Source organism: Jaculus jaculus, chromosome 5, assembly GCF_020740685.1.
Source record: "Jaculus jaculus isolate mJacJac1 chromosome 5, mJacJac1.mat.Y.cur, whole genome shotgun sequence".
Lineage (NCBI taxonomy): Eukaryota > Metazoa > Chordata > Mammalia > Rodentia > Dipodidae > Jaculus > Jaculus jaculus.
The window spans coordinates 23,738,124-23,757,397 of NC_059106.1; the positions used below are offsets into that span (position 1 = coordinate 23,738,124).

Consider the following 19,274-nt stretch of genomic DNA (forward strand, 5'->3'; position numbering starts at 1 on the left):
TAAATTTATTGATATTTCCATAATACATACAGTGTACCCTAACCATAATCTTCTCCCACCATCCTTCTTGGTCCCCTTTCCTCACCCCTTTCACTGAACCCTTTTTTCTTTCTAATTAGTCTCTATTTTTTAAAAACTTTATTTATTTATTTATTTATTTATTTATTTATTTGTGTGTGTGTGGGGGGGGGAAGAAAGAAAGAAAGGGTGCACCAGGGCCTCCAGCCACTGCAAACAAACTTCAAATGCATGCACCACCTTGTGCATCTGGCTTAAGTGGGTCCTGGGGAATCTAACCTGGGTCCTTTGGCTTTGTAGGCAAGTATATTAACCACTAAGCCATCTCTCTTCTTCTTTTTTTTTTTAATTATTTATTTATTTATTTGAGAGAGACAGACACAGAGAGAAAGACAGATAGAGGGAGAGAGAGAGAATGGGCGCGCCAGGGCTTCCAGCCTCTGCAAACGAACTCCAGACGCGTGCGCCCCCTTGTGCATCTGGCTAACGTGGGACCTGGGGAACCGAGCCTCGAACCGGGGTCCTTAGGCTTCACAGGCAAGCACTTAACCGCTAAGCCATCTCTCCAGCCCACCATCTCTCTTCTTTCTTTTTCTAGGTAGGGTCTCATTCTAGGTCAGGCTGACCTGGATGTCACTATGTAGTCTCAGGGTGGCCTTGAACTCATGGTGATCCTCCTACCTCTGCCTCCCGCATGCTGGGATTAAATTCGTGCACCACTACACTCGGCTAGTCTCTATTTTATTTTGATGCATTTTTTTTAATGCCCTCAGTCATTATCCATGACACCCTGTTGGTGGGTACAATATTTTGTAGTTCTTTTGCAGGTAATAACAGCTGCTGAGGTCATGAATGTACTGGCTACTTTATGTCTGGAAGACAGCATACCAAAGCATACTTTGGACTTAAAAGTAAATATTTAGAGGGTAATTTGGTGGGCATAATATGATAGCTACTTAACCAAAAACAGCAAGTAGTAGCTTCTTGGCTAGGGCTTAAGACTTTCCAGCCATAGACTTGATTAGCTTTTCAGTATCAGGCATGAATTTCTTTCCATGGAGCAGGCCTAAAATCCAATCCGAGAACAGTTGATTAACTCCATAACACACAGGCCACTATTGTACTAGTGGGCGCATCTTGCCTTTTTGGCAAATTGTATAGCTTACAAGGTCCACTGCTGGCTAAGATTGTTGATGACTTCTCAAGCAGCTTGTATAGCACTTTGCCAGCACTGACAGATGGCTAATCAGCAGAGAGGAAGCTTCCAGCTCATTTCTAGCTTGATTTCTGTATCCTGCAACTGAAACATGTGGTGTCATTAGCAATAGGGTTTTCCTATCTAGTTCTGGTGGGCAACCAAGAGCCATGTCAATAGACTGTATATTTTGGGGGCACCAGAGGCTTACTTGACCAAGAACTCACTGGGAAATACCTTATGGCTGGTACTGGGATTTTTCTATAACAACCTATAGCTTCAGAATGTAACAATATCTACCCCTACAGGGTACTCCTGCTCAGATACTCACTTTTTAAATATCATATATACTCATTATCTAACAAAGTAGGTTTCCGTATGACTTATTCATAACATCTTTAGTTTTGATTACCTCTCCTCTTTAGAGACCATCTTGAACTGATTTTATAGTCTATATATTTGTCATGTGTGCTCACTGTCATCTTTGCATAATTAAATTAGGTGTTAGCCAATGATTAGACAGAGATCTCCTTAAACATCTTTAAAGGATAAGTTTTCCAATCTGTGCTAAGGGAGTTTCATTGCCCATTTTACAACCCTGCTTTCACTTCCTGGTTTTGAAGAGCTCAAGTTCAGTAGGAGGTGAGAGATTTGGGTGTTTCAGCCCTTCTTGGTCTGCACACAGTTGTTCATGGCTTCCTAAGTTCCCAGGAATATGTTAGAACTTTTCAGCCTTTTATAGATACTTCACATTCTCCAATTCCCTCCACTTCTTTTTTTTAAAGCCTGGCTTTTAAAAGTCATTTTCTTTTTTATATTTTTATTTGAGAGAGAGTGTGTGTGTGTGTGTGCGCGCGCCTGACCAAGCCTGACTTTTTTTTTTAAATTTTATTTATTTATTTATTTATTTGAGAGCGACAGACACAGAGAGAAAGACAGATAGAGGGAGAGAGAGAGAATGGGCAGCCAGGGCTTCCAGCCTCTGCAAACGAACTCCAGACACGTGCGCCCCCTTGTGCATCTGGCTAACGTGGGACCTGGGGAACCGAGCCTCGAACCGGGGTCCTTAGGCTTCACAGGCAAGCGCTTAACCACTATGCCATCTCTCCAGCCCGACTTTTTTTTTTAATTATTCATTTGTAAGCAGAGAGAGAGAGAGGTGAGGTGAGATGAATGGGCACACCAGGGTTTCAGCCACTGCACAAGAATTCCAGGTGCATGCACCACTTTGTGCATCTGGCTTTATGTGGGTACTGGGTAATTGAGCCTGGGTCCTTTGGCTTTGCAGGCAATCACCTTAACCACTCTGCCATCTTTCCAGCCCCCTCTACCTTTTGTTTGTTTGTTTTAGCCATCTTCTTTTTAATCACAACAGTTACTGTTACTTCTGGCTGTATTGAGACTTTGAAAAGCATTCTGGATAAAAGAGGTTTTTATTGTTGGCAGTAAGTTTTTAGGTGTGTAGGTAGGAATTTTCAGGTGTCTGTTAAAATGGTCAAATAATGACAGTTTTCCAGAAATGGAACTCAATGATTATACTTTTTCATCCAGCTATCATAATTACTAGTTATTTGATTGTCAAAGCCACCACATTGTTGGGACTAAAGGGATATGTACAAGTCATTAAAATGCTACAAAGTTCATTTCTATTTATTTGAATTCAAAGCTCTTCAGGGTGTTGAAGCCTGTTTTGTTTTCTTTTGTAATTTCTAGAGTTTTAAAGTGTTGATATTGACAAGTTGCCAGTGATCCTTTTAATTTTATGGACTGAATTTTTAGGGTCCTTATTTTATCTTTTTGAAAGTGCTTCTCCCATCTTTTCCTTCTTCATACCAAACTTGAAAGTTGAATTTAAAAGATGGTTAAGGCCTGAAGAGATGGCTCAGTGGTTTAGGTGCTTGCCTCCAAAGTCTAACAACCTTGGTTTAGTTCCCCAGTACCCACATGAAGCCAGATGTACAAAGTGGCACATTCATCTGGAGTTTGTTTGCAGTGGCTAGAGGCCCTGGTGTGCTCCTTCTCTTATAAATAAGCAAACAACTAGTTAATGATTTTTGTATTTGAATATTGGAAATTAAGATTGGAATTCAACAAAAGGTAGTTTAATTACTTTCAAGTGGTAAGAATTTTTTTCATATTACTTACTTACCTGAATGGAATTCAGTGCTTTCTTAATTGGAGGAGCATTTCATGTAGACTAATAAGTAGTATAAGCAGAGTAAGTAACAGTTATGTAAATTAACCTGAAAAAATGTTAGTCTTTTTCTAGAAGCTGGTACTTTAATAGTCAAGAAATTTACTTCCTACTTAATTTTTATTAATTTTATGTTACTTTATTTATACAAATGTATGTTCTTTTCAGTGCTTTTCTCCAGTGTGAATTATGGTGATAGTAATAGAAGGTTGTGATCTATGATTATGGAAAATAAAAATGTTAGATTGAGAAGAATGTTGACTAGAAGGATGAGAACAGTGAAAAGATACTGTTGATAGTTGTAAATGTTTTACTGGATGTATTGTATGGCTCCTCCGATCCAGAAATAAGCTTTGTAAAACCCAGGAGATGTTAAAATTATAATCTGGGCCGGGCGTGGTGGCACACACCTTTAATCCCAGCACTGGGGAGGCAGAGGTAGGAGGATTGCCATGAGTTCGAGGCCACCCTGAGACTCCATAGTGTATTCCAGGTCAGCCTGGGCTAGAGTGAGACCCTACCTCGAAAAACCAAAAAAAAAATTATAATCTGGAGAGTATTAAAGAAGATTTCACATTTTTCTTTTGGGTATTTTCAAATTCAGTCAGATTGAAATTGAAACTTTGATTTCACTTATTCAGAGCAAGATTTTAATTTTTTAATTTTTTTGGTTTTTCAAGGTAGGGTCTCACTCTAGCCCAGGCTGACCTGGATTCTCTGTGTAATCTCAGGGTGGCCTTGAACTCACAGTGATCCTCCTACCTCTGCTGGGATTAAAGGGTGTGCCACCACGCCCAGCTAAGAAATTCTTTTTTTTTAAAATTTTTATTAGCATTTTCCATGATTATAAAAAAATATCCCTGGGCTGGAGAGATGGCTTAGCGGTTAAGCGCTTGCCTGTGAAGCCTAAGGACCCTGGTTCAAGGCTCGGTTCCCCAGGTCCCACGTTAGCCAGATGCACAAGGGGGCGCACGTGTCTGGAGTTCGTTTGCAGTGGCTGGAAGCCCTGGCGTGCCCATTCTCTCTCTCTCTCTCTCTCTGCCTATTTCTCTCTCTGTCACTCTCAAATAAATAAATAAAAATGAACAAAAAAAAATTAAAAAAAATATCCCATAGTATCCCCCCACACTTTCCCCTTTGAGAAATTCTTTTTTAAAAGAAGCATTTTTTAAAAGAAGGCATTTGCCTGCAAAGCCAAAGGCCCCAGGTTCAATTCCCCAGGACCCATGTTAGCCAGATGCACAAGGGGGCACATGAGTCTGGAGTTCATTTGCAGTGGTTGGAGGCCCTGTCATGCCCATTCTTTCTTTCTCCATCTTTCTCTGTCAAATAAATAAATAAAAATAAATAAATATTAAAAATGTTTTTAAAAAAGAAGCATTCACTAGGGTAAATATATGTTGTCACACCTTTGCCTGAGTAGCCACATTGTGCATTTTCCAGGCTCTGCCTGACAGCAGGAGGCATGAGCCTACTGTCCAGTGGCCTCAGTCTCCTGACCTCCTTCTATCCTAAGCTCTGAATAACTAGTTTCTCCTTTCTTTTTGGGTACTTTGAAACAAAGATTATCTGAATTGGTGATAGAAGGACTATCATAGCATAATGATTATGTTGATCATTAACTTTTTTAAAAAAAGTTTTTATTTTTATTTATTAGAGAGAGAGAGAGAGAATGGGTATGCCAGGCCTCTAACTCCTGCAAACGAACTCCAGATTCATGCACCACCTTGTGTATCTGGCTTACATAGGACCTGGAGAATCAAACCTGGGTTCTTAGGCTTTGTAGGCAAATGCCTTAACTGCTAAGCCATCTCTCCAGCCCAATCACTAACTTTAAAAAAAAAGTTGTTTATTTTTATTTATTTACTTGAGAATGACAGACAAATAGAGTGAGAAAGAGGAAGAGAGAGAGAGAGAGAGAGAGAATGGACCTCCAGCCACTGCAAACAAACTCCATATGCATGCGCCACCTTGTGCATCTGGCTTATGTGGGTACTGGGAAATTGAGCTTCAAACCAGGATCCTTAGGCTTCACAGGCAAATGCTTAACTGCTAAGCCATTAATTTTTGTTTGTTTCGAGGTAGCCCAGGCTGACCTGGTAGTCACTATGTAGTCTCAGAGTAGCCTTGAACTCATGGCAATCCTCCTATCTCTGCCTCCCGTGTGCTGGGATTAAAGGCGTGCGCCCCACACCCAGTTTAAAGATTTTTGTTTGTTTTTGTATAAAATTAAGGATGATAAGTATAATCAAATGTCAAGTGAAAGTTAAATACATTAATGAATACGATTAAATCTTAACTTCACAATAAAAAGTCATAAGTGCACAATTAGTTATTTTGACAAATAAGTTTATTAGGAATATTTGATTGTTATTTCCAGCTTCACATAACTGTAAACTAGTCTCTTAATACTCCTTTCTCTGTCTACAGAAATGATAGTAGTAGATCTCAAGCTACTGCTTCTAATTTCTGTCATAGCACTTTTCTGTTTTTGCTTCCTTAAGTGAAACAAGAAAAGTAACTAACAAGAATGATTATTACAATGACTTTTGCTTTTTTGGTATTTGAAAATATTTTGATGAGAAATTATCAAGTCAAATACTAACAAATTAGGTAGTAGAACATTTTTTAATGATAAATTCAATTAAGATTTCTTAGAAGTATGTTGACAATGTTTTAGTTTCAAGATTGGCTATTAGCAGGGCAGTGTAATAGACCTGAATGTAGTAGAGTTTATAATCCCGAAATATTGGCCTAAGAAACAAAACAAGAGGAAGAAGAAACCAGAAGTAAATAAGTGGGTTGTCTTAAGGGCTAATTTTCTGGTCTGCATAAAACTTAATCAGAAGTTGATCATATGCTTTTATTATGATTGATCATAGAATTCAGAAAATTTTTTAGATTTGGCCTAATGTTCTAGTTTTTAGAATACAGATATATTCTTTGACCATCAGTAATTAAACTAAGGGCCTCTTAAGGTACCTAGGAGGAAAAAAAAATAAAAATAATGAGTCATCATTGAAACTTTCTTGGGAGAGAGATTATACTTTAATGGAATGGCAAATAGTTACTTCATTCTTCTAAATTGCTTTAAAGCCTTTTATTTTGTTTTTATTTAATTTCAAGAGGATACAGTTATTATTCTTAATATTTTCTCTTATTTATCATAAGATACTTGAATTGCCTATGTTGGATCCTATAGTATCCATTGGTAATTCTAGGTCTACATAGGATACTAAAATCTGGGGTCCAAGTCCTTTATAAAGATGTTATAATATTTTTTTAAAGCCTGAGTATATATTCTCTTATATACTATTAAATCTTTTCTAAACATTTATACCTAGCACAATATATATGTGAAAATATGTTTGATAGCATAATATGTAGGACATAATGATAAGAAAACATCTAACATGTTTAGTACAAAATTTTTTTTCCTTGAATATTTTGGATCACAGTTGGTTGAATCTATGAGTTCAAACCTCATAGATCGGATGAGATCAACTTATGTGTTTCAAGGTATTTGCCAGTGAGATCTGGCTTTTTTTGCACCTTTGCCGAAATGTCACTACTTTTCCTTTCCCTTTTCCTTTCCCTTCCCTTCCTTTTTCTAATACTATTTGAGAGAGAGGGAGAGACAAAGACAGAGAGAGAATGAGAATGGGTGCACTATGGCCTCTTGCCACTACAAACAAATTCCAGACATGTGCTCCACATTTTTTTTAAACTTTTTATTTAATTTATTTAGAAACAACTTTTTTTTCTTTTATGTATGTGTGTGTGTGTGTGTGTGTGTGTGTGTGTGTGTGTGTGTGTGTGTATATATATATATATATATAAATTTTTTTTTTTTTTACTAGTTTTCTGTTCTGCAAGTACAGCAGTTTGGTGCCATTATTAGGCTCACCCATGACCTACCCCCTCCCCATTGGCCCCTCCTTGTTGAGGTATATGGGTTGTGCATTGTGGGGTTAGCCCACAGTTATTGGTATGATAAATGTCTCTGTATATCATGACCCAACATGTGGCTCTGACATTCTTTCCGCCCCCTCTTCCGCAAAATTTCCCTGAGCCATGTTGGGTTCATTTTTGGTCTGTTTCAGTGATGAGGTGTTGGGAGCCTCTGGGGCTCTGGCTCTCTGATTTGGTAGGCGTTGATTTTTCTCTGTGTTGGTCTCCTTCCCCCTTGTGTTGGTATCCAGTTCATCAGGAAAACAGCACCCTTGCTTGTTTCGCCAATTTTCCTTAGTTTCAGTCAGGGCCCTTGTGAGGTATGATGGGGTGGCTCTCTCCTTAGGATCTATCTGAAAAGAGAAGCAGATTCTCCAACGGAGAGTAAGTTAATGTGCTCCACTTTGTGCTTCTGGTTTTATATTGATATTGACTGGGGAACTGAACTATCACAAGCAAGTGATAGGTAACAGTTATAGTTCATCCTCTCTAATGCTGTTACAGATCTTTCATGTACTTAATTGTCATCTGAATATCCTAAAATGTTGAAATTTTCATGTCTTTTGCCCATATTTTAATTAGATTATTTGATTGTTTTTCAACTTCTGAGAGTTTGTTACATTCCCTTTTAAGACAAGTGGTTTTGAACATTTTATTTTATTTACAAACTTTTTAAATTTATTTGAGAGTGACAGAATGAGAGAGAGAGACTGAGAGAGAATGAGAATGAGAATGGGCGCACCAGGGCCTCCAGCCACTGCAAACGAACTCCAGATGCATGTGCTGCCTTGTGCCCCTGGCTTAGGTGGGTACTGGGGAATCGAGCCTCAAACTGGGGTCCTTAGGCTTCACAAGAAAGCACTTAACTGCTTAGCTATCTCTTCAGCCCCTGAACTTTTTTTTATAGTTTGTAAATTGCATTTTCTTATTGTCTTGCACAGCAATTTTGTTTGTTTTGTTTTTCAAGGTAAGGTCTCACGCTAGCTCAGACTGACCTAGAATTCACTATGTAGTCTCAGGGTGGCCTTGAACTCATGGCGATCCTCCTACATCTGCCTCCTGAATTCTGGGATTAAAAGTGTGCACCACCACACCCAGCCTTGCACAGCAAATTTAAGTTTTGATAAAGCAGTCAATATACCAATATTCTTTTATAAGTCATACTTTTGGTATCACATCTAAGAGCCAAGCTTAGGTCCTAAAGCTTTTCTTCTCATATGTTTTCTTTTGAAAATTTTACATTTTACATTTTAATCTGATTCATTGAATACTTTTTAATACAAAATAAGCAGTGGTTTAGGTTAAGGTTTTTAATTTTTGTATGTCCAACTCTTCTACCACTACTTGATGAAAATACCATCTTTCTTGATCTGTGTTTGTACTTTTGTTAAAAGTCAGTTGACTTGAGTTTTGGTTTAACCTTGAAGTGTATCTTTTCTGCTGTTACCTCACAAACATCCTGGTTACTGTAGCTATCTAGTAAATCATAAACTCGAAGACTGGGACGCCTGCTTTGTTCTTAAGGAAGAGGCGTAGTTTTTCCCTACAGTACTTTCCTATTTTCAAAATTGTTCTTACTGTTCTAAGTTCTTTTACGTACAAATTTTAGGATAAAATTAGTGAACTTGAGTCTGTCTTTTATTTCTTATCATTTGTGGGTTTATTTGTATTTTTATTTGTTTATTTATTTGAGAGTGACCGAAAAAGAGGCAGAGAGGAAGAGAGAGAATGAACGCGCCAGGACCTCCAGCCACTGTGAACAAACTCCAGACGCGTGCGCCCCTTGTGCATCTAGCTAATGTGGGTCCTGGGGAATCGAGCCGAGAACTGGGGTCCTTAGGCTTCACATGCAAATACTTAACCGCTAAGCCATCTCTCCAGCCCTCATTTGTGGTTTTTAGCCTAGAAATTCCATTTTGTTAAACTTACACTTTTTATTTATTTTATGTTTGTTTGTTTTTGAGGTAGGGTCTCTGTAGCTCAGGCTCACCTAGATTTCACTCTGTAGTCTCAGGGTGGCCTCAATCCCATGGTGATCCTCCTACCTCTGCCTCCCGAGTGCTGGGATTAAAGGCGCGCACTACCACGCCCTGCTCCATTTTTAAATTTTCTGTTAAGCACTTGCAAATGGGATTGTATTTTAAGTTTAACTCCACATATTCTTCGTAGACATCATGTAATTTGCAAACAGAGCCAATTTTGTTTCTTCCCGTATGCCTTCCCACCTGCGCCTTCCCTTTTTACACTGACTTGTCTGGTTAAGACTTCCAGCACTGTGTTAAGTGGTGAAAGCAGGCATACATCTTTGTTTTTGATATTAGTGGGGAAACATCTTACCATTATTTAGGATAGTAGTTGTAGAGTTTTTTTTGTTTTTTTTTTTTTTGGTGGATACCCTTCATCATCATGAAGAAGATCTTTATTTGTAGTGTTTGAGAATTTTTTTTTTTGTCACAAATGGATGGTAGATTTTGTCAGATGCTTTTTGCATTGATTGAAAAGGTTGTGTAATTTTTCCTCCTTACCCTGTTAATGTGGTTGATGTATTGCTCAGTTGCTGAATGACTGACCAAGCCTTCCTGCATCTGAGAAATCCCTACGTGGCCATATGACCACTTTATGTAGTGATGAGCTCTTCTTTCTTACATGTGTTAGTTACAGATTTTTGTGTTCACTGCATGAGGAATTTTGTTTGTAGTTTTTTTTTTTTTTTTTTAGTGCTTTTGGGTTTTTCAAATAGAATACTGAATTTATAAAGTGAGTTGAGAAGTATTGCCTCTTCTCATGCTTTCAGAGAGAGATTATGTATGCAGAAGCAGTGTTAATTCTTAAAATAGTTGATAGAATTCTTTACTAAAGCCATTAGAGACTAAATATCTTATTGGGGCTTTAAGATTATGAATGAAAAATTTAAAATAGCTGCAGGGATATTTGAATTATCTTATTAAATTCTGGTATTTTATGCCTTTTGAGGAATTAATATGTGTCAAGTTATTGCATCTGTGTGTAAGCTGTCTTGTATGATTTTGATGTCTGCGGGGGCTGTGGGCTGTCCTCTGTTTCATTCCTAATGTTACTATTCCTTACCCTTTCCCCTTGGTAGAGATTTATTATGTACATTGATTTTTTTTTCCCCCAAAGGATTAAGTTTTGATTTCCTTGCTTTTCTTTTCTTTCTTTTTTTTTTTTGGAGGGAAGTATAGAGGTCTTTAGTTTGACTTTTCTTTATTTTATTTTATTTATTTGAGAGAAAGAGAGAGAGAGAGAGAGGGAGGGAAGTAGAGAGAATGGACTCGCTAGGACCTCCAACCACTGAAACCAAACTCCAGACATGTATGCCACCTTGTGCATCTGGTTTTCTTGGGAACTGGAGAATTGAACCTGGGTCCCTAGGCTTTGCAAGCAAGCACCTTAACCACTGACCTATCACACCAACCTGATTTTTTTTTAAAAAAATTTGTTTGTTTATTTTTTATTTATTTGAGAGCGGCAGAGAGAGAGAGAGAAAGAGGCAGAGAGCAAGAGAGAGGATGGGTGTGCCAGGGCCTCTGGCCACTGCAAATGAACTCCAGATGCATGCGCCCCCTTGTGCATCTGGCTAACGTGGGTCCTGGGGAATCGAGCCTGAAACCGGGGTTCTTAGGCTTCACAGGCAACTAAGCCCCCCAACCTGCTTTTTCTTCATTATTTCTTCCTTCTGTTTGCTATAGTTTTATTTGGCTTTTCTTTGCCCATGTCCTTGAGGAAGAAGGTTAGATTATTGATTTGGGGCATGTTCTATTTTCTTTTGTATGCGTGTGGTGTTATAAATTTATTAGTGTTGCTTTAGTGTGTCCCACAAATTTATCTATGTTGTAGTAAAATATACTTAATTCTCTGAATTGTTTTGGTTTTTCATGAGATTTTCTCTTTTTTACCATATGTTACTTAGAAGCATATTATTTATTTAATGTTTCTGTGTTTGGAGGTTTTCCTGTTACCTTTCTGTTAAATTCTAGTTTAATTCTGTTCCCAGGAGACATACTTGGCATCATTCAGTTCCTGGAATATGTTTAGTTTGTGTCCCAGGATATGGTCTTTTTTGATAAATGTTAAGAAGGTTTTAGAAAAGAATAAAATGCAGTCTCTTATCATTGATAAACTGTTTTATAAATGTTCATTAGATGCTATTGATTGTTGTTACTATCCTGGTCTCCTATATTCTTGCTAATTTCTTTATTTAGTTCTACAACTTGCTGAGAAAGGAATATTGAGTTCTCCATTTTGGATTTGTCTGTTTTTATTTCAATTGTACAATTTTGATTCATATATTTCAGTTATGTTGGTTGGTACTTTCATACTGAGAATTTCTGTGTTTATTTGTGGATTGGTGTACTATTCCTCTTGCTTCCCCCAATTTTCTTTGATCTGAAATCTACTTTATCTGGTTATTAGTATAATTACTCCTCCTCCTACTGATTGTCTCCGAGATATTTTTTTCTCATATGCTTCTTACCTGCCTGTGGTGGTTTGAGGAGGCGCTTGGATATGAGCTATTGACCTATTACTTCTGCTCTGCCAGTGGCTTCTCTTTTAATTGTTGAATCTTATTTGACTAGCCCCTCCTTGTCAACATAATACAGTGATTTTCAGGCCTGGAGGAATGGGTTGGAGGTTAAGGCTCTTGCCTATAAAGCCAGAGGACTCAGGTTTGATTCCCCAGGACCCATGCAAGCTAGATGCACAAGCTGGTGCATGCGTCTGGAGTTCGTTTGCGGTGTCTGGAGGCCATGTTGCACCTGTTCTCTCTCTCTCTCATAAATAAATAAAAAATTTTAAAATAATTTTCAATGAATTTTATAGTTAATGTAATGTTGACTTTTTTTCAGTTCTAATCTATTGACCCAAATAGCCTGTGAGAGATTAATGCCTGTTAATGAATACCACAGATATGAAATTCTGTTACTTTTTATTACTGTTTTATTTACTTATTCGTATGATTTGCTAGTTGACCTTTACACATATTCAGAAAATAAACACTTGTGTTTCTCCTTGTTTACTTGTCCTTTTTTAAAATAATATGTGGGTACTCGTGTGTACATGTGCATGTGAATGTGTGTATGCCAGAGGACAACTTCAGTAGTCATCTTTGAGGACACTACCTTTTTTAAGATAGGATCACTCATTAGCTTGAAGCTCTTTCCCTTTAGGCTAGACTGGCTAGCCAGTGAGTTCCAGGGATCCTACTGTCTTCACCTCTCCAGTGTTGGAATTACTAGTATGCACCACCATGACAGCAGTTTTCCATGCATATTTGGGATTGAACTGGATCCTCATGCTTGTGAGGCAAGCACTTTACTGACTGAGCTGTCATCTCTCCAGCCTTTGTTTAGTTTCTTTTATCTTAATTTCTGTTTTAAAATTTTTATGTATTTATTTGAGAGAGAACGGATGCACCAGGGCCTTCAGCCACTGCAAATGAACTCCAGATACACACACCACCTTGTGCATCTGGCTTACGTGGGTATTGAGGAATCGAGCTGTGAACTGGGGTCCTTAGGCTTCACAGGCAAATGCTTAATGGCTAAGCCATCTCTCCAGCCCTATCTAAATTACTTTAAGGTAGAAGTATTATGCATTTTAAACTTTGAATCATGGCGTGTCTGAAAATGTTTTTGTTTCTTTTCTCCAGCAAAAATGCTAACTTTCTGGCTATATAAGCTCCGTGTTTCAAATAATTTTCTTTCAGAACTTTGAAACTATAGCTTCATTGTCTTTTAATAGGTAGCATTGATAGTGGTATAATTTTTGTTCTTTTAAGAGCATTTAAAAATATTTTTATTTATTTATTTGATTGAGGGGGAGAGAGAGAGAGAAAATGAATGGGCATGCCAGAGCATCCAGCCACTGCAAATGAACCCCAGACGCAATCGCTACCTTGTGCATCTGTCTTACATGGGTCCTGGGGAATTAAACTTGGATCCTTTGGCTTTGCAGACAAGTATCTTAACTGCAAAATCATCTTTCCAGCCCAGTTGTTCTTTTGTAGGCAGTTTTTCCTCTCTCATGTTAAAAATGTAGCAGCAGAGATGCCAGATGTGGTGGCACATGCCTGTAATCCCAGCATTTAGGAGGCAGAGGTAGGAGGATTGCCCGAGTTCAAGGCCACCTTGAGACGACATAGTAAATTCCAGGTCAGCCTGTGCTAGAGAGACCCTACCTTGAAAAACAACAACAACAACAACAACAAAAATTAGCAGCAGAGAGACAGGCATGGTGGCACACACCTATAAATTTTGCAATTCAGGAGACTGAGGCAGAAGTTCCAGGCCAACCTAGGTTACTTAGCAAGTTTCTGGTCAGCTTGGGCTACATAATATTACAAGACCCTGTCTCATAAAAGAACAAAAAACCTCAGAAGCAAAAATTAATACCTCAAGTTTTCAAGTATTTTAAAACATTTTTTGTATGTGTGTGTGTGTATTTATGTGGATGCACCTGTCCATGTGTGTGGAAGCTAGAGTTCAGCATTGGATGTCTTCCTCAGTCCTCTCTTCCTTATTTTTTTTTTGAGAGTGGCCTGTCACTAAAACCAGAGATCCAGTGATTTGGCTAGATTAGCCAGCAATCAGAGAGATCTCTTGCTTACACCTCCCACAGTGTGCGTCACCACACCTGACTTTTATGTGGATGCTGGGATCCCCACGCAAGTCCTTAGGCACAGCAGACACCATATGCCCAATGAGTCAACTCTCTAAGCCTTTCTTGGTTTATTTTGTTAGGAATCAAAGACTGAATTTGAAGGTTGTTAAAAATTAGAGCTACTGTCTTTTTAAAAAAGAAAAGGGCCAGGCATTGATGGTGCATGCTTTAATTCCAGCAGTCAGGAGGCAGAGATAGGGGAATTGCTGTGAGTTTGAGGCCAGCCTGGGCTTGAGTGAGATCCTACCTCACAAAACAAAAAAGGGAAAACTTCCCTATCAAGGCAAGCCAGGTGTGGTAGTGCACACCTGTAATTGAATGCAAATGTAGGAGGATTGCTGCAAGTTCTAGGCCAGCCGGGTTTATTACTGAGTCCCAGGTAAGCAAAGGCTACATAGTAAGACTATCTAAATTGACTTTTACAAGAACATGATGGAGGCTGCTTGTAGACCCATGTTCATCCCTCCTCTTATCATTCTGTAGTGTTTTAAAAATATTTGCGTCACTGAGTAATATAAAACTTCCTGAGCTCAAGTATTCCTCCCTCCCATTAAGTTTACACATTTTGAATTAAAATATGACTTACTGAAAATTTTGTGTACTAAGTCCGCTTAGTAGAGCATTTCAAAATAAAGATCTTCAGAGAGGTTTGTAATTTTAGTTCACATGATAAACCATATTTGTCTATTTTATACCTAATTTTCTTATCCTGGTGTTTCAAATTTTATAATTGTTTTTTTGCCCAAGGTTTAATTTAAAATATGTAATGGCTTTATATATTGGAGTACATTGTATTTTCCACTATCCTTTTCATTTATTTTCTTAAGAGAGAAAAAGAGGCAGGTAGAGTGAGAGAGAGAGGGAAATGGGTGCTCCAGGCCTCTACCCATTGCAAATGAACACCAGATGCCTATGCCACCTTGTACTTCTGGCTTTATGTGGGTACTGGGGAATTGAACTTGGGCCCTTAGGCTTGGCAGGCAAGCACCTTGACTGCTGAGCCAGCTCTCCAGCCCTTCCACTATCCTTTCATTTAGTGATTTTTTTTTTAAACCTAGATCTTGTGTGGACAGTAATGACCGCACGTTTCCGATTGCCTGCTGGCAGAACCTACAATGTGCGAGCATCAGAGTTGGCCCGAGACAGACAGCATACACGGGTGGTTTGCAACGTTCTTCTTCTGGATAACACTGTACAAGCTTTCAAAGTTAATGTAAGTATCTTACTGTCATCACCTCCATCATCATCTCTGCATATTAGTCTGAATTGAAATATAGTTTAAAACTAGAACCATTACATTGTAGTAAAGTTTGAAAGTCTTGCTTAAGAAGTATTTTTTTTTAAAGGCAAGCCTAACTGGCCTTTTACTTTTTTTTTTTTATAAGAAGAGAGGAAGAGAGAATTGGCATGCCAGGGCCTCCAGCCACTGCATTCGAGCTCCACATGTGTGCACCACTTGTGTACATGTGCAACCCTTGCACACTTGTGTCATCTTGTGCTTCTGGCTTATATGGGAACTGGAGAATCAAACATAGGACCATAAGCTTTGCAGGCAAGCACCTTCACAGCTAAGCCATTTCTTTACCCCAAGAATGACTTAAAAAACTTTTTCTTGACAATTTCCATCCATAATCATAATCAGTTCTACCACTCTTCTTTATCCTTCCCCTATCCCCCCCCCCACTAAATTCCTTTTTTCCAGCTAGTCTCCCAAGAAAGACTTTTTGATGCAACTTTTTATTAAGTATGTGGTCTCATTCAAACTGCATCTTTCAAAAAGTGCAGCCCACTGGACACTGTTGACAAACCAGTAGTGTATTGTAACTATGAGAGCAGATCAATGGTATGTCAATGAAAAAAAAAAACAAAGAATTTCTTCTCTTAAATACTTTATACGTTTTCATTGAAATCTTGTACTATCTATGAATAAAACTATTGCTAAACCAAGGAAGTGACAGGCCTGATCTTATGCAGGTATTGTTGGAAACATTTATTCAACAAATAATTTGTTCATCCTACTAGTGCCTAGCTTCCTTTGTTTGCTGTTATTTGAATTTACCCCCATGTGGTGTGTTAATAGTCATTATTCACTTTCCTTACAATGAAATGTCTCTTTTATAAACATACCGCAGTGTATCCATTTATCAATTTTTGTTACTTGTTTAATTCTCTGCTAGCTTATGTTTGGATTACTTCTACTTTGAGTTCCTATATTCTTACACATGTGTTGGTACACATGCAGGGATGAACATCCCTTTGTTGTTTTAAAAGTTTCAAACCTAAAGGAGAAGTGAAAGAATACTGTGATGAATAACCACTGGCCATCTACCCAAACCAAGATAGTGTTAACATTTTAAAATCTTTAAAAAAATATTTATTTATATGTAATATATACATATATTATAAATTATTTTTTTGCAAAGAGAGAGAGAGAGAATATGAGAATGGGTGCGGCAGGGCCTCCAGATGCTACAAATGAACACCAGATGCATGGGCCATTTTGTGCATCTGGCTTTATGTGAGTACTGAGGAATTGAACCTGGGTCATTAGGCTTTTGTAGGCAAGCGCCTTAATTACTGAGCCATCTCTCTCTAACCCCTAGTGTCAATATTTTATACATTTGCTTTATCTTTCTGTCTGTGTTCTTTTAGCCTGAACTTTTTGAAAGTGGTAGATAGACTTCACTCATAAGTACTTTAGCATACTAAGAATCTCCTCAGCTAATTATGTCATATCTCATATATCCCAATTTAACATGACAGAAATAAATAGTATATAATATGTAGTTCATATTCATTCTAAGCCTCTGCTGTGACAGGTCATCTGTTCTCTGCTTTATCATCCCAATAGTTGTAAATTTTGAAAATCATTAAATAATTAACATATTAATGTTTATTTATCAATTTCTCAAGCTTTCATTTTTCTGTATGTTAATAAACAGCAGGATCATGAGATTTATCACCTTTTTATTTTTATATATTTTATTTATTTATTTTGGTTTTTCCAAGTAAGGTCTCTAGCTCAAGCTGACCTGGAATGTAGTCTCAGGGTGGCCTCGAACTCACAGCCATCTTCCTACCTCTGCCTTGCGAGTGCTAGGATTAAAGGCATGTGCCACCACACCCATCTTACTTTATTTTTTAGAGAGTGTGTGAGAGAGAATTGGCGTGCCATGATGTCAGCCACTGCCAACCAAATCCAGGTGCTTGCGCCACCTAGTGGGCATGTGCAGCCTTGCACTTGCCTCACCTTTGTGTGGCTTATGTGGGATTTGGAGAGTCGAACATTGGTCCTTAGGCTTCACAGGCAAGCACTTTAACCATTAAGTCATCTCTCCAGCACTGTATCTCTTTTTTTGAGAGATTGACAGAGAGAGAGAATGTGTGCACCAGGGCCTGTAAGTTGCTGTGAGCAAACTCCAGATGCATGCACCCCTTGTGGGCATACGTGGCACTGCATGCTTGTGTCACTGTTGCATCTGGCTATAGGATCTGGTGGAAATATTTGAACAGGAGTTCTTAGGCTTCCCAGGCACACGCCTTTACCATTAAGCCATCCCCAGCCCTCATCTCTTTTTCATTAAATACCAATTCCAAGACATTTAACACTGGAAAATAGACTTCAGAATCATGAAAGTCATTAATAAAAGTACCTTTGAGAACATTATCCCAGCAACTCAGTGTACTTTTCTAAAATGTTAAAACCTCTGTTTGTCTTGTACTCTGTCACCAATTATAAGTGGATTATAACTTGTCATGTAGAAATTTCTGCATAAAAACTTTATTTAAAATATTTTTATTTGGGGCTAGAGAGATAGCTTAGCAGTTAAGGCGCTTGTCTGCAAAGCCATAGTACCTTGGTTTGATTCCCCAGGACCCACATAAGCCAGATGCACAAGGTGGCACATGTGTTTGGAGTTCGTTTGCAGTGGCTATAGGCCCTGTTGTGCCCATTCTCCCCCATCCCAAATAAATAAATAAATAAAACATAACATTAAAAAAACTAAAAAAAAAAAAATATTTTTAAGCCAGGCATGGTGGTACACACCTTTAATCCCAGCATTCAAGAGGAATGCCATGAGTTCAAGGCCACCCTGACTACATAGTGAATTCCATGTCAGCCTGGACTAGAGTGAGACCCTACCTCGGATACCAATGCCCCCCGCCCAGATTTTTTTTCTCTTAGGGCTGGAGAGATGGGTCAGCAGTCAAGGCTCTTGCCTGCAGAGTTTAACCACCTGATGATGATCCCTCGGTGCTCATGTAAAGCCAGATGCACAAAGTAGCCCATGCATCTGGAGTTTATTTGTGGTGGCTAGAGACCCTGGGACAAATAGTCTCTCTTCTATCTCTCTCTGAGTGCAAATAGATAAAAAATTATTTTAAAAAATTCCCATTAAATACTTTAAAATGTGTGTATCCATACTATATAGGCTGATTTCTTTAGCCTAGAAAGATTTTTGTGCTGTATGTTTCTATTTTCCTTTGGTACAGCTCTTTAATAGTAACCTGTGTGACAAGGAAGGGCTAATGACAACTGACCTGGTACTACTATGATTACATAAGAAATTGCTCTAAAACTTAGTGGTATAAAACAGCTTTTAATTATGTTCAGAGATAATTCTTTATATCTGCTTCCCTCTATATCAACTGGAAGACTGTGTAAGGCTGGAGGTTATATTCATTTGAAGGGTTATTCTTGCATAAACATTACCTGAAATTTCAGTTGGGACTAAAGCAGCAATATATGACCTCTTTATGTACTTCTTCATAGCACAGAGGGTAACAGAGAGTGAGCTTTCTCAGAGTAGGTGTCAGATTGTAGTCACTACTTTATCCAAGCTGGCCTCTGAATCCACTAATTATTTTCACTGTATTCTTACACCGAAGAGTCAAGAATGGTAAGTAACTGGGCATGGTGGCGCATGCCTTTAATCTCAGCACTTGGGAGGCAGAAGTAGTATTGTCGAGAGTTTGATGCCACCCTGAGACTACATAGTGAATTCTAGATCCGTCTGGGCTAGAGCAAGAACACTACCTACAGGAGAGGGGTTGGGGGAGAGAAAAAGGAAAAAGAAAGAAAGAATGGTAAGTAGATTGACTCTTGATAATAAGTAGCAAGATTTGAAGGCGATGTGACATTTTCGTGCATTCTTAGTTTGGGTTAGCCCTCCTCACTCCTTTCCCCAATCAGTGCATTTTAAGGAAGATACCTTGCAAACTTTGAGATCCTTC

At 38.4% G+C, this 19,274-nt stretch overlaps 1 protein-coding gene across 4 annotated transcripts in view; it reads left to right on the top strand.

Annotated features, from left to right (window-relative positions):
* The window catches only part of Ptpn4 (protein tyrosine phosphatase non-receptor type 4), a 162,583-nt gene that overhangs the window by 27,840 nt on the left and 115,469 nt on the right, over positions 1 to 19,274 (top strand). For all 4 annotated transcript variants that reach the window (XM_045151248.1, XM_045151250.1, XM_045151249.1 and 1 more), the window contains exon 2: positions 15,098 to 15,252. In XM_045151248.1, coding sequence (XP_045007183.1) covers positions 15,115 to 15,252 — 138 coding nt within the window. In that variant the 5' untranslated portion in view covers positions 15,098 to 15,114. The remainder of the gene's footprint in view (positions 1 to 15,097; positions 15,253 to 19,274) is intronic.